This window comes from Tinamus guttatus, unplaced genomic scaffold, assembly GCF_059628265.1.
Source record: "Tinamus guttatus ecotype Peru unplaced genomic scaffold, ASM5962826v1 Tinamus_guttatus_pri_ptg001173l, whole genome shotgun sequence".
Classification (NCBI taxonomy): Eukaryota; Metazoa; Chordata; class Aves; order Tinamiformes; family Tinamidae; genus Tinamus; species Tinamus guttatus.
The window spans coordinates 93,427-107,655 of record NW_028289707.1 but is presented as its reverse complement, the minus strand read 5'-3'; the positions used below and the strand labels follow the sequence as shown (position 1 = coordinate 107,655).

The window sequence follows — 14,229 nt, the reverse complement described above, 5'->3', positions numbered from 1 at the left end:
CAATGTGAATGAATCAAAGAGTTTGGAGAAAAAGCAAAAACAGAATGTTGCTTTTCACCTGGGAGAGGAGTGCTCTATTATTATTTACCATTTGAGAGGGAGATAATTGCAAACTAAAATAGTCATTAATAAAGGATGAGTATGGAGGTTCAGGTAATTTTCAAGTCCTGATGACGATAAGTCAAACTGATATCATTCAGATGAAGCCATCTTGCTGTGTACCAGTAAGACATGTCCTGAATTAAGCCAAAGTCCTCACATAATGAATGAATGTCAAGATTTTGCCTTCAGGTTCCCCTGCAAAGTTCTTCTATTTTTTCAGATAGAATCCATTTTTCTTGATTCTCTTCTCCCCAGGCCTGTGGCTAAGTGCTTGTGATAGTCACTCTGTAACAGATTATAAATCAGAATATGGGAATGGGCTGTTAAGGGCTGGAAACAGATGCCCTGTGCTGTACTGCCAGACATTCTAGAAATAAATTGAGGACTTCATTGGCTTGAAATGAATTATGCTGAACAGTCATATACTGTAGGAATCACAACTCCATCTACCATAGATAAAACCTTTAGTTACTGCTGGCTCACTAATTTCAAACCCCGAGAGTGGCTCTGTGACCTAGACTGCCTTGGATTGTGAGCTGCAGTAAGGAACTCCTACTACTTTTAGTACAAATGCCTTCTTCCTGCTTGAATCCAGAGACGTTATCTGACTTGATGATGAAATTATTCTTAAATGGAGACCATGACAGAAAAATAAAGTCAATATTTATCTTTAGAATAAATATAACACCTATAGCTAATGATACACTTTTTTTTTTGGTATAAAGTTGTATCAAATACATTTGGGCAAACCTTTTTCTGAGACATAGCTATAACGTCTTCTCATTTATCTAGCTGGTGATGCATGTTGTATGTTGCCCTGACAGTAGTAATTTTGAAGAGAAAGCAATACCAGGCTATACTATTAGTCAGTATTTAAATGTTCCAGTGGAGGATAAGCAGCTGTAATGTCGGGATAAAGAAGCCTCAATTGCATGGAAGTCTAATGGACAAATAATGCATAATAAAAAAATATAGGTAGACTTTTCTTAGTGTTTTCATAATAGTACTTTATACACCAATATTATTTCACTCAAATATGGAGAAACAGGAGAAAGGGTAACAACCAAGAGATAAATAAACAAACAGGTATGGAAGTGTAGTTTTTCTAGCTCTAACTCTATGGGCTAGGGGAAAAAAGGTCAATTTTAAAGCGTAAGGTATTTCTGATCCTGAAAAATCAGAAAACTGAAGACGGGATACATGTGTTCAAATGAAATGTGTATTTCTTTAAAATGGTGGGGAGAAACAAGAAAGAATGTTTTTATTGATTAATGATCATGTATGTTTTTGGAGTTTCCAAATAGCCTTTTTTAGTTGTAGTAAGCCTTATAATTTTAAAAACTGATAAAGGTGGAAAACCATCCATAGTTTTCTATTATTCTTCAGATTTTTGTATTTATTTATATTTGGACATCTGCTAAAATGTGCTAGTCGTAGTATTTGTCGTATAGTCTTGTCAACAGTCTTATGCATTCTTAGGTCTGATCTTAGGTGAACAGAAGAGCATCAAGGCCCTTCATTCTTCTAGGATGAGGTAGAAAACATTCGTCTGTAAGTTGTACACTAACTGGGAATTCACCTGGTCCTTTTGTGCGATGCCAAAGGGTCTAGGATGTAAGCAAAGACATAGTATCAGCCATTTCGTACTTAATTCTGTATGATAGTCCTACCAGTTCCCTAACATTTTGTAATTCTAAATCAATAATACTTAACTTACTATTTATTTAGTATTATGTATATTATATTACTCTTAAATATAGGTGCATGTATATATACATATATATGCACATGCACACTGTATGCATTCTATACTATATGGCTTGAGTAGCTTTTACTCTGCAATGCGTTTCATTCTAGGTTGTATGCAAGATGCTTTCATGACAAATGGCAATAGCATTCACGAACTTAAGCTGTTTATTGGACGAGTACAACGATAATCTCAAAGCTTCATTTAAAATAATCATACAAAACCATTTTCATTGTATTACAGTCGAATGGACCTTTTTTCTTTTGTTTTGCTCTTAGGGCGGCAAGATCCCTATCCGGTGGACGTCACCAGAAGCCATCGCATATCGCAAGTTCACATCGGCCAGCGACGCGTGGAGCTATGGGATCGTTCTCTGGGAGGTGATGTCTTACGGAGAGAGGCCATACTGGGAGATGTCCAACCAGGATGTGAGTGTATTGTTATTTGAGTTATGCTCTCAAATAAAGGATCAAGCTGTGAAAGGAAGTGAAGCATAATGAAACCAGGTGGCTCTGAGTTTTTGACATTGACACTGAGTAAGATGTAGAAATGAAAATTTCCAAATCTCCCCAGTCAAGTAAAAGTCCTAATGAACTTAACAAAAAGTTAACATCTTTTTTAGCTGGGTATTTTGTACCTCTTGAGGAATGTATTAGAGAATTTTAACGCTGTGGTGGTTTTCTGTTGGATAATTCAAACAATTCCACTGCAGTGATGTCACTCCCTTTTACATTCCTTAGCTTATTGTTAGAAACTCCCTCCTTAAATTTCTATGATCCCCTTTGGTTCCGCTTCTCTAATACTCTGTAGAAGTTTTCCATAAATGTCAAATGCACAGAATAAATTGCTGTTAGAGCTTGTGAAAAAGAGAAGCAAAGCATTTCTACTAAGATTTTAATGAAACTAAAATACTTCTGGAAGTAATTAAGGAACAACGTAGAGAAGTACAGTCATTTGTTTAGAAGCCCTCTAATACTGACTTCTGAGCTACACTGGCAAACTATCTAAGTCTGCAATCCAAGTAATTAATGTATCTCTTAAAATATTTTGCTAGAAGCTTAGTATTTTCCAAAATAAGATTTTTTAAAATATATGTCTTTTTTTTTCTGTTATTGTATTAATCATAGATTTATTCTGCAGGAGATAATAATGAATCAGATTTTCTAAAGCACAATCAGTAGACATAGATTTTCCAAAGGCTTACTATATATCATTACTCATGCTAAGCTTTAAAAGTTGGTAAAATAATTATAGTCAGGCACTCTTTATACTACACTATAATAAAGAAATAAACAAAAGAAAAAAAAAAGAATACCACTGAAATTCAAATTTGAGCAGTAAGCTGCACCTCGACAAATGATAAAAGAATTGGATCTCTGTTGTCCACCTCTGTAGGTACATAGGGTATATAGCAGGAGACATGTAGTTATCCTTACAGAAAGGTTTTGGTATTTTCTGGCACCATGAGATTAATAAAAATGAAATACCTTTTACATGCCCTTGATTTGTGAGTGTAGGTCTTTTGTGAAAAGGTAGGTTTATTTTCTGCTGAGTGGAGTGTCCACCAGAGACTTTGGAAATCATGTGCTGCTGGGGGTGATTAGGCAACACTTTCTGAAGTTAGGCACAGTTAAACAAGCAACTCACTAACTGTAGCTTTTTCTTATGGATTTAGCTTAATCAAATATGAATTGCTTTTTACTTTCACCTTCCTCAAAGTCACATACAGTATCTTAGCTTTCCTTTAGTTCTTTCTGTATGCCTAATTTACTGCCTGGTTTACTCTGCAGATAAACCAGAAGCATTACACTGCAACACAATCAATGAATAAACACATTTGTTTAAACATAAAATGTCCATGGTAATGTGGTTCACAGAGTTGATAAGAACAAGTTGATTTAAGTGCCTTCAGATTTTCAAAAACTTTTATCCTTGTGCAGGTAATTAAGGCTGTTGATGAAGGGTACCGCTTGCCACCTCCTATGGACTGCCCAGCTGCCTTGTATCAGCTGATGCTGGACTGTTGGCAGAAAGACAGAAACAACAGACCCAAGTTTGAGCAGATTGTCAGCATCCTGGATAAACTGATCCGTAATCCCAGCAGTCTGAAAATAATCACCAATGCGGCGGCAAGGTGACATACTAGATTTCACTTTGCACATAACATAAAGAAATGTCTTTGTTTTCTTCATCTTCCATAATTAGAATTTGTTTACTTGGTTAACCCACTTCAACTTTTAACTGTAGCTGTACGCCACCTTGAAGGCTATAGGTAGCTTCCTGTCAGTCTATATGGAAGAGAGATTTAATGTTGTTATCTTTGTTATTGCTTTTATTTTTCTTGCCATGACTATGACTTGCTAAGACCATGAAACCCATTGCAAGATTGTAAGAGCAGAGGTTTGCTAGAGAGGCACGGATGAGTGATTTGGCCATAATGTGTGTTTCCTTCTCCTCCTCTGGACCTTATGTGTTATAAGTACATAGTGCTTTGCAGGTTAAAACCAGCTTTTTCCTAAGTATTTTGCACTCTGACAAATCACCTTAATTTTATTCATACGAATAATGTTTTCATCTTGAATAGTACTCACATATTTTAAAAGGCACCTACATTTTCTGTTAGATCAGTGCTATAACTATGAACTCATTTCCAACATGTAATATTCCTAATTGCATTAAAAACATTCACTTATAATCCTGTTTATTCAAAACACTCTGGAACATCACTGTACTGAGACAAGCATTATCTCATTGAGAAGGAGTAGCTGAAGAGTGTGTTGATACCTAAAGACATAACGAGGATGTGGTGAAATAAGAGCTTTGGTTAAGTAGGGTGTAAGTGAATATAATGCAGAAAATGCCATACTCCTACTGAAGTGATCTGAAGAGATCTAAAATTATTTTTAGCACAAACACTAGTGAGAAATCTTCCATTTGCAAAACAGTCAGGGAATGATTTACTCCACTTCTCTGCTGTGTCAGACCCAGGTCTTGGAGGGTTGCTTCCGTGGATGAGAGACCAGAGTCTGACATGAGGCAAGCTTTAAAAATGAGCACAGCAAAATGTGCTTCTCAGAGCGTTACTTCTAATAAATCCCATTTCTCATCACAGCAGTCTAATGAGAAAGCACAAAAAGGGAACTGGAGCTAAGGCAGTTCAGCTTGGAGAACTGCATTGCTATTGCAGCCTGCTGTGCAGGTAACATGGACTTTGCCTGCTTGTTCCTGTCCCCTGGCATTATGTTGCATCCTGAGGTGGAGGCTGACTAGTCTAATTACCTCCTGCTGTTACTCCAGAGACTTCCTTCTTCCAGGAAAAAGGAAGGTTGTCGTACTAATGGGCTTTGCTATTAAAATATATATAATTAGAGAGGAATGCTTGCACAGTAATTATATAGTAATAATTTGATTGGTGACTATTTAACACACAGCCAGCCAAAGTGTTTACAGGAACAGTTATTTCTGTTATCTGCGAGGTGACTGCCTAGGAAAAGAAGCAGAGTTGTTTAGCCATTATCTTCTTAGGCAAGCATCTTGCATTGCCATTTTGTAAAGGACTCATGCAAATAATTACCCTGCAGGGATATATTGAAGTGGTCTGCTGAACAGTAGAGTTGGGATCATGAGTATCATGTATTGTGTTTGGTTTTTGACTGTAGGAATCAGTGCCTGCTATTGCTGCACTTCAAACAAAAGCAAAATTGCTGTGTTTTTTGTCTTTGTAATTAGGGAGTTGAACCCCAGCAGATCTGAAAAGAGCACTGAACCGTCAGCTCATGCATAGAAGCTGATATCCTCTCATGGGGAGCTCATTCACTTTGAGCGTTGTTTTGCGCCTACCAGCTTCTGCTTCTCCTTCTCCACGACATTCTCTGCTCGTATTTCATTCCATAATTTACTGGCAGGGGCAAAGCAAACTCTCGCTTCCCTATCCTGATGCTCTCTGCTCATGGCACAACATGGGAAGAGGGGAAGGAGGCTGCTAAAACTCAAAGGAACTTATAGCAACCTTCATACACTTTGTGTCTTGCAGAGGCATTTCTGTCAGGTAGCTTGTCCTACTTCTACAGCAGGAGCCTGTAAGTGTCCTAGCCTGTGACCGAATCCCTGATGTGCAGTATATGCCTTTCGTAAAGGCTGATGGAGGAAAAATAAGAAGCGAGGCTACAAAGCGGGTTGCATTGCCGTAGAGTTATGTGCAGGAATAGGAACTGATATGGAAGGGCATGTATTCAGGGCAGCTCCAAAGGAAAAGAAAGGAGTGCGATCAATCTCCAAGCAGATTTCACGTTACCGTCTGCATCCTGGGAGGGACATACATCACTAGAGTGGTAAAGCCCTGTGTGATAAGTAGTTTTCTCGACCCAGAGGGCCTGGTGGATTACATCGTGTCAGACGGCTGCTCTCCGTTGTTATTTGAGGCTGAAGTACTCCCACAGCACCTCTACACATACCTACGGGTGTAGGAAGTAAAAATAATCTAAGCTCCAGAGGTCTCCTCTGCCCTGTTCTGTCCTGCTACTGAAAGAATGCTACGGCTTCATCCCCAGCATATGTCCAGAGGTGTTCACTTGGTCAGGAAAAATGTTTAGCCTGATGATCTCTGTTAAGATGCAAAGCCTGTCTCTCCTTACAGATTTTAGAGCTAGTGTTTGTTTAAAGTAGTCACACTGATCTTATATCCTATTCAAAAGCACATTTTTGGAGGTGCATAAGATATCCCTGTCCTCTGTTACATTATGTTTAGCTGACTTTAACTGAAGGATGTGCTTGACTGTGTTTCTTTTTCAAAGGCCATAGTCTGAGCATGTTTTATGCTAATATCTCATAGAAATATGGGAGAGGAGTCAAAGTTTTTCTACCCCTTCTAGCTGCATCTTGACATCTAATAATTTCTTGATGCCTGGGAATTTTTATCCTTATTGACCTTCTCTTTGCAAATTTTTCTACCTTGTCAACCTTACCTCAGCAAAACTTATTTGTAACTTTAGCAAAAAATATTTGATAAGATCTTTCCAATGTTGTACTTCATGTCTAATTCACATGAAAATCCCTTTCCTATTCCTTGTAAAGTACAGAGGTTATTGCTGATATGTTTTTTTTCTTCCAGTCAAAGTTCACTTTTTAATTAGGTGGCTACCTTGAGCCCTTTCCAGCAGAGACTACACTAGTTATAGGCTCTTGGATGTTTTGTCCTGTAAGTTGTCTTGAGTATATTTCTAGCTCTGTAAGGCTGTAGATACAGAATTCAGTTTGTGTCAAGTCATACAGCTTGCTAAAGCTTAACCTTATCATATTTTTCTTTGATTTATGTCTTGCTGTTCTTTCTTGTTATCTGAGCATTATGTTCATTTTTATAACTGAGTTGCTAGGTTGTTTGGATATTTTTGGGGTGGAAGTGAGTTCATAGCTCTTCCAGGTTTGATCAGTTTCTCTATTTTTCTACTTGAGCTTATTATTTTTTAGTCCATTGTGTATTACTTCACATTTGTGAACATTTCATTCAGATACAAAGCAGATGGAAAGTTTTCTAAACTTTAATAGGAGAGACAGAATCACTTCTTCCGCCTGCTAACCAGTTGATGAAGCTGTGATCTAAAAGGGCTTATTAGCTCTTGTTTCACTCGTGAGAAAAAAAAATATAACCCAGGAGTCAGACAACCGATTTTTTGATACACTACAAAAGTGAAATGGATTCATTAACACTTCATTTTATATTTGTTCACTTATTTCTGGTTAGTTTCTGAGCAAAACATTTCTCTGTTACATGTAAGATGACTCTCTAGATGTACAATGTCTACATATTGTCAGTTTATATGTATGAATCTTACCCACTCATTTGCAAATATTTGAGAAAATATATCTAAAACACAGTGTATAAGTAAAAAGATCTTTTAAACATTTATGTCCTGAAGTGGATTATGCTGTTGAAGGGGTTTCAGGGTTCTGAAATGGGATTTGGGCAACGTGACTAATATTGGAGCTTTCCAATTGCTGTCCCAGTGAACATGGGGCTGTTTGTTCCACATCTGCGGTGTAGGTGGGACAAAACTCACATAGGCATTTTGAGCCTGCTAAAATAGGAATAACAAAGTTAATCCACAGCACCTGTCAAAAAAAGAACATTTGGAAAAGTTGAAAAACATTCTCTTTCAAACATGTAATTTTCAGAAATTCTTAATTTCTGCCAGCTCTGTGGTTGATTTCAAAATCGGGAAGGAATGCACGTACAAAACATGAGGCTGCTTCTGTATTTGTGCTTTTACTTCCATAAGCTTTTGATAAAATGAAAGATGATGTCAGGTATTACCCCTGTCCTTTATACTGTAAACATATATTTAGGACAGGAATAAGGAACTGGATTGAAACCACCTGACATTTCATGATGTTTTTTATTAAGTGATCTGTAACCTTTCCTTAATTAATATGATGATAAAATGATTTAAGTACAAGAATTGCTAGTAATTGTCTCACATATAAAATGCAGAAAGCAAACAACTGTCTGTCTTGAGGAAAAAAATAATAATTTTATAATCTGCTCCAAGTTAACAGCTGACAGTTTTGTTGGTTTCATTGGGTCTTCACTGAAAATTGCTACTTATTTTGCATTGTGTAAATTGAGAAGGGGATCTAAGGGGAGAGGGGCTTTAATGGCACGTTTTTACTTTCATGTCAGTGTTTTCAGTTCATATCTTTCCCAAGTATCTAATATGGAAAGCCATTAATAAGACATGTCTTACTGCTTTCAAGTAGTTTTGTAAAATTAACTGGTTATTTCTGTCTGTTTTCTTAGGAAGATACCAGCACAGTGGTTGGAAACATATTTTCGAAAAGTTTTTTGTTTTTTTGACGTTTGGGTCAGATAGTTTCAGATGCTCAAAACATATTGTTGCCGTACTGTAACTTTGGCTATTTGCTTCTCTCTCTTAGAAGCTTTAAGGCTGAAGGAAGGAGCTCTCCATTTTATAGTCAGAGCCTTTCAGTGCTGCTCCTGCTTTGTGTATGTCCAAGCATCAACAAAAGGGCCCAGGCTTGGCAGAATGCTGCATAACAGAAGCCTACGTATGATTTTTTTTTAGTCTCATTCAAAAAAAGAGCAATAATGTATTCTCTATCCTAAACTGGACAGTCTGCTCTAAAAGAATTCAAATAATATAAACCTAATACAGTTCTGTCCTTTTGCTAAGTTTAAAACAAGGAAATCATGGATGTGGGAAAAACTTAACTACAAATCACACAGAAAATTCCCCTAAATAATACTCCTTGATGTATGATCATAATTTGGGTTGCATGTAGAATGCAAGAGTGAGACTTAAGAGATTTGGGGGCACTTCTGTTAGTCAGCATGATGGGACGTGAAAGACCTGTTGCTGTGTGACTTTATCCAGCAGTGATGAATATCATGCCTGAGGAAAATACAAATGCACCGTTGTTCCCCTAAAGTTCAAAATTGATAGGACTGCCTTTCAGTGTGTACAATCGAACATCTACGTGCACTTTCACGCCTCCAGTTTGACTCTGCTAATGAAATTTGGACAAGAATTCGGAGCAGATTGAGGTATATAGTTTAGAATTTAAATAGTAACGCAAGTTTAGAATTTAAATAGTAACGCAGACTGGTCAGAATGTGTCCTTGGTTTGTAAGTTTGCTGTTTGCTGTGGTTCAGAGGGATTATGTTCTGCTTTTCTTAGCTCAGCGTGCGGAGTTTGCCACGTGCAGCCCTCATTAGTGGTAATGACCTTTCTAAGTTGGAAACGCTAGAAAACTGCACAAAGCCAGTGCCTGCTGTAGTAAATGCTCTGTCTGTCAAAGTTCACGGTGCAGCCAAATGCAAAATATCAGGCCAGTCATATACTGAAAATAGTAGGCCGTAGGAGCTAGAACAGTGCTTTAAAAGCTCTCTAAGGCATTTTCCTTCCCTCCGTTAAAGACACTATAGGTTGTCCTGCCAGGAATGACTGGTTGCTGTTGAAGGTTTTTCTCTGAGCAGCTATGAATCCCACCAAATGGCCTGCCGCCTTAGTCCTGCTGCTTCTGTTGCAGCACAGCTTAAGCTCTGTTATGGGAAAGAGAAAAGCATTTCAGCCACACACTAGTATTTTTTGCCTTCACTGTCTTCACAGGTTTGGTGGGGGAAAAAATTAAATTGAGGTGCATTGGTACGCCCAGGCAGATCATACACCCTGCCAGGATGCTGAAAAGATGGAAGCTCCTTAAAAACCCTAATCTGAGGCACAGCTGGAGGACTGAGATCTGGGGGCAGCTGAAATTTTATTTGTTTGTTTTCCAAGAGGAAGCTGCGGTAATTTTATTTTTGTCAATGGACTATGTAGAGCTAGAAAATAAAAAGTCCGGTATGACTTTCAGGACTTTAAGGGCCTAAATTACCACGTAGGGAGGAATTTGACTTAACAAAATCAGATTACAAACACCTAAAATTTGCCACAGGAAATTACTTTATGTTTTTTAATGTTTTCCTCTTTAAAGGAAAAAGAAAGTCTGTATCTCCTGTAGTCTGACTGTAGAAAGGAAACTGATAGTTCTAAAATTTGAAAAAACGTTTAGGTTCTTTGGAGGAAGGAGTGGAAAGAGAGGCGGTGCTACCACCTGGGTACTGTCCAAAGAATTCCTCTGTGTAGCTGCAGAATCCCATGTTTCGTGCATAAGAAATGACAGGATATTTTCCTCTTATTTGTCTTTTTTTTTTTTAACCTGAACTTATAAATTTCTCTACTCCTTTCTCAACAAAGAGCAGCCATCCGTAGATGAGATTATCCTGCCATGGTGGGAAGGTTTCTAATGATGTTTTCTAGGTTCTTTGTGATTATTATGTGGTATAACAAAAGCTTCCCTGCTTTGTGACAAAGAGCTGTGCTAATGATAACAAACTGGAGTTCCTCTGCCACTGTGTACGTCTCAAAGGTTAATTCCCACTGTTAACATAATGGCTATCCACATCCACCTTCTCCACATCCAGGGAAAGCTTTCCGCAACAGGGCATTTTGTAACTGGCATCTCGCTGTTAAAATGTTCCTCTTTAAGGTGAGTCTTGTTGATTTTTTTTCAGGGCACCACATGTCAGCAAATATAGCTCTGTAGATAGACACACAGTAAGGATGAAGAGGATCAAAAATCTTTCCGTGGCAGTCGACAGATGACCCAGTGGGGGGATATTGTAGTTTGGTCAAAGCAACAAAATAAAAAGAGCTTTTTAAAAAAGGAGGCAGGGGGAAATAATAAGAGAAGAAAAGACAGAGGGAAATGTTCTATTTCACTTCCCCTGAGCAAACATGTAATTTCCATGATTTCTTTTTAATGACTCTCTTCTGAAGCTAGTAGGTACTGATTTATGAAAAGCTGTAAAAGATCAGGTGGAACCCTGCAGGACGTCGTTTACAGCTGCACGGATTGCAACCCATCTAATTTGTCTAGTAAAGTGTGAGCTCATGGTGCACATCACCCAGCCCATAAATTTCGTGTTCAGACCTTCTGTCTAGGGGCTGGGTCAAGGGGAAAAAGAACTGCTGTTGCGTGCAGATGCACTGAAAGCCCAGCTTTCCCTTGGTGCATGTGAGGAGACATCACAGGCTCTTCCCAGTGAGACAAATTCCTGTTCATTGATAAACTGTCCAGATGTCCTCTCTGAGGAGGAAAGTAACTAATTTTTGTTTGGAATCCTACAAGGAGAAAAATGATACTTTACAGTGCTGGTTATTCTGAGGTCACTTACATTAAAATTAGGTCATATTTTTTGTTCTGATGATACTTTGATCCAAGTAATAAACATAAAAGCTCTTTTGGGCCACTCTAATTCCTAATCCTAGAGACCTGTTCTATTTCAACTTGTTTATACTTTTTTTTCATTAGTGATTCTTGAGTCAGGGCTTGTTTTATTAGATTTAAGTTGAAAAGACATATGAGGCTGGGAAAGAAAACAAAACTCCATGCTTTATCACTAAGAACACTTCATAAATACTCTTAATAAATGTCCTGGGATTCCAGACACTATACCCAGAAAACTATAAATAAAAAGCGTTGGCTCTTCTTGGGACAAACAGTAGTCAGGGACATGTAGGCTGTACAGCTACTGAATAAAAACATCTTGGGCCTTATTGTCAAAACTGAGCCCTTAACTGGAAACCATATATCATGTAGGTCCTAAGATCTGTTTTTAGCATGAGAACAAGAGCATAAGTCTGTTGGATCTTCTTTCCTTAGCTCAGGCTTTATTTTGGTGTTGCTATATATGCTTTCCTGTCTTTCTTATTTGGGGGCAGAGCGGGGCTCTGGTGTTTTCTGCCTCTCATTTCCATCTATGGTTGTTCTTATGGTGCAAGGTCCATAGCTGGTCAATGGTTGATCATTACATGTGCCATTACAGTGGGCAACAGCCTTCTTGTCCTGGCTAGGCTCTAGAGAGAAGATAGGCCAAGTGTGCCCAGTCAGGGACATCAGTGCTCTGAAACCTGATGACAGTCAAAACCGGGTATGCAGCAGCATTTGTCCAGTTGTGATTTTGAGGTCAGATTTTCAAGCATCCAACTAGCTCTGAAATGGTGTCCCGGGATCCCAGAAGGGAAAAGGATACTAAAAAATATTTTCTGATCTTGAAAGGAATCAACTGATTTCTAATGGTTAGCAAAGCATGAAAGGTACAAGGTGCTGTTTAATATGTAGCCAATACTTTTTTTGTTGTTTTGTTTTGTTCTGAAAGCCAGATTGTTTTTTCTTCAAAATTCAGGTTAAAAGTTTCAGTGTAACTGATGTGGTATTTCCTGCTTTCAGTGTGAGTCAGATGTATTGCAAGAGTATGTTATTTTAGTACTTCTCATCCTGATGAAACTTAACAAAAACAAGTATTGGGGTAGAGAGGTTCTGTTTGGAATTTCTAGGCTGCTTATAAGAGTTTGAATTTGATGTTATTTAAGCACTTAATGATGTTGGGAGCCTTTACAAACTCTTGCTTTAGCCTTTTCTTTTGCAGTGCTCAGAGGTGATTTGGCTTTGAGATGAAGAGGTACCGATATCTGTAACCTACCAGTTAGCCTGTGTAATCAGTATCTTCTAAGTATGAGGTGTGTCTAAACACATCTCATTTCAGTTCCCACCGTTGAAGAAATTCACTTTGAATGGACTTAGCTGTAGTAATCAGGCTCTTGTGCAGGTGATTCTTCACTAGATTCATGGAAATAAAAATCTAACAGAGAAGATAGATTGTGGAGCTGCAGCAATGACTGCTTTGGATATCCTCTAGTTCAGTCTCACGTACTCATAAGTCAGCACCATGCTGATTTCACAGTTAGGCATGTGCTTAGCTTTATGCATGAGGTGACATAAACACCCCCATAACATTCTTTTCTTTATTCTGAAGGAGAGCTAAAAGCTTTTCATTGTGGGAACCTGTTTTTCAGTGGATGGAAAAGTGAGGAAATAGCAGGTGATGCTCTCTAATAGCATCTGACTGGTCGAGGAAGCTGTTATCATACTGATTAGCACTGAGAAAGTAAGATAATTAGCATTAGTAAGATGCCTTGTCAGTAGGAAGACATTACTGATTGTATTGCTCTTCAGAGGCTTACAGAGTTTAGAAAAAATAGGAAGTCAGTGAGAAAAAAAAATGCTAGGAACAGACTGATTTCTCACCCTAAAAGTTAGGCAGCTTATGAAAGCTTTTTGTCTTGAAGACCTGTTTCAGAATGGGCAGAACCCTAGAAATGCACGTGTCTCTCCACGGGCTGTAACAATAGTTCAAAGAGCTTACATGCTGTATTTTTAGACAGCTAAAACCAAGTGGGGTAGATCCTGTCTCTAGCGACTAGATAGGGAAGGGCTGGTGATTGTTTTAACCTTTCTGCTTTTAGGTAAAAAATCCTAATATAACAACAAGACCATGAAAACAAGAATCCTGTGGTTGGACAGCACAGAATTTCTGGATCAATATAAGAGCAGACAGTTGTGCTACTTTCAGTATGCAAAATGCAGGGTCATCTGCAATACATTTCCTCCTTGACAGAAAAAAATATATATATATACATTTAATCCTTTATTTTCAGTTGTATGTTTTGTTCTCAATAGCTTCTAGGTAGACAGACAGGAAAATGGATTTTAATGGATAAAGAAACATAATGATATGTTTTCTTTAATTCCTCTTATTGAGATAAGAAAAAGACAAGGACTCAGCTATGAAAAGTTTGGCACTGTAGTACCTAGAAAATGATTTCATTCAAAATCCAGTTGCAATATGGAAGGATTGTTGCTTTTAACTGCTAACCTGAAATAGGTTTTAGGTACTTTTAGGCATAATATTGGTACTTTTCCTGCATATATTTTAATGTTGGAGTAATCTGCTTCTCTAAACCAGTGCTTAAATGAATGCATG

General features: G+C 37.9%; 1 protein-coding gene across 1 annotated transcript in view; it reads left to right on the top strand.

The window, feature by feature from the left end:
- Positions 1-14,229, top strand: part of LOC148590655 (ephrin type-A receptor 3-like) — a 46,233-nt gene that overhangs the window by 29,402 nt on the left and 2,602 nt on the right. The window contains exons 10-11 of the mRNA XM_088538789.1: positions 2,128-2,277; positions 3,790-3,983. Of these exons, the coding sequence (XP_088394915.1) occupies positions 2,128-2,277; positions 3,790-3,983 (344 nt within the window). The remainder of the gene's footprint in view (positions 1-2,127; positions 2,278-3,789; positions 3,984-14,229) is intronic.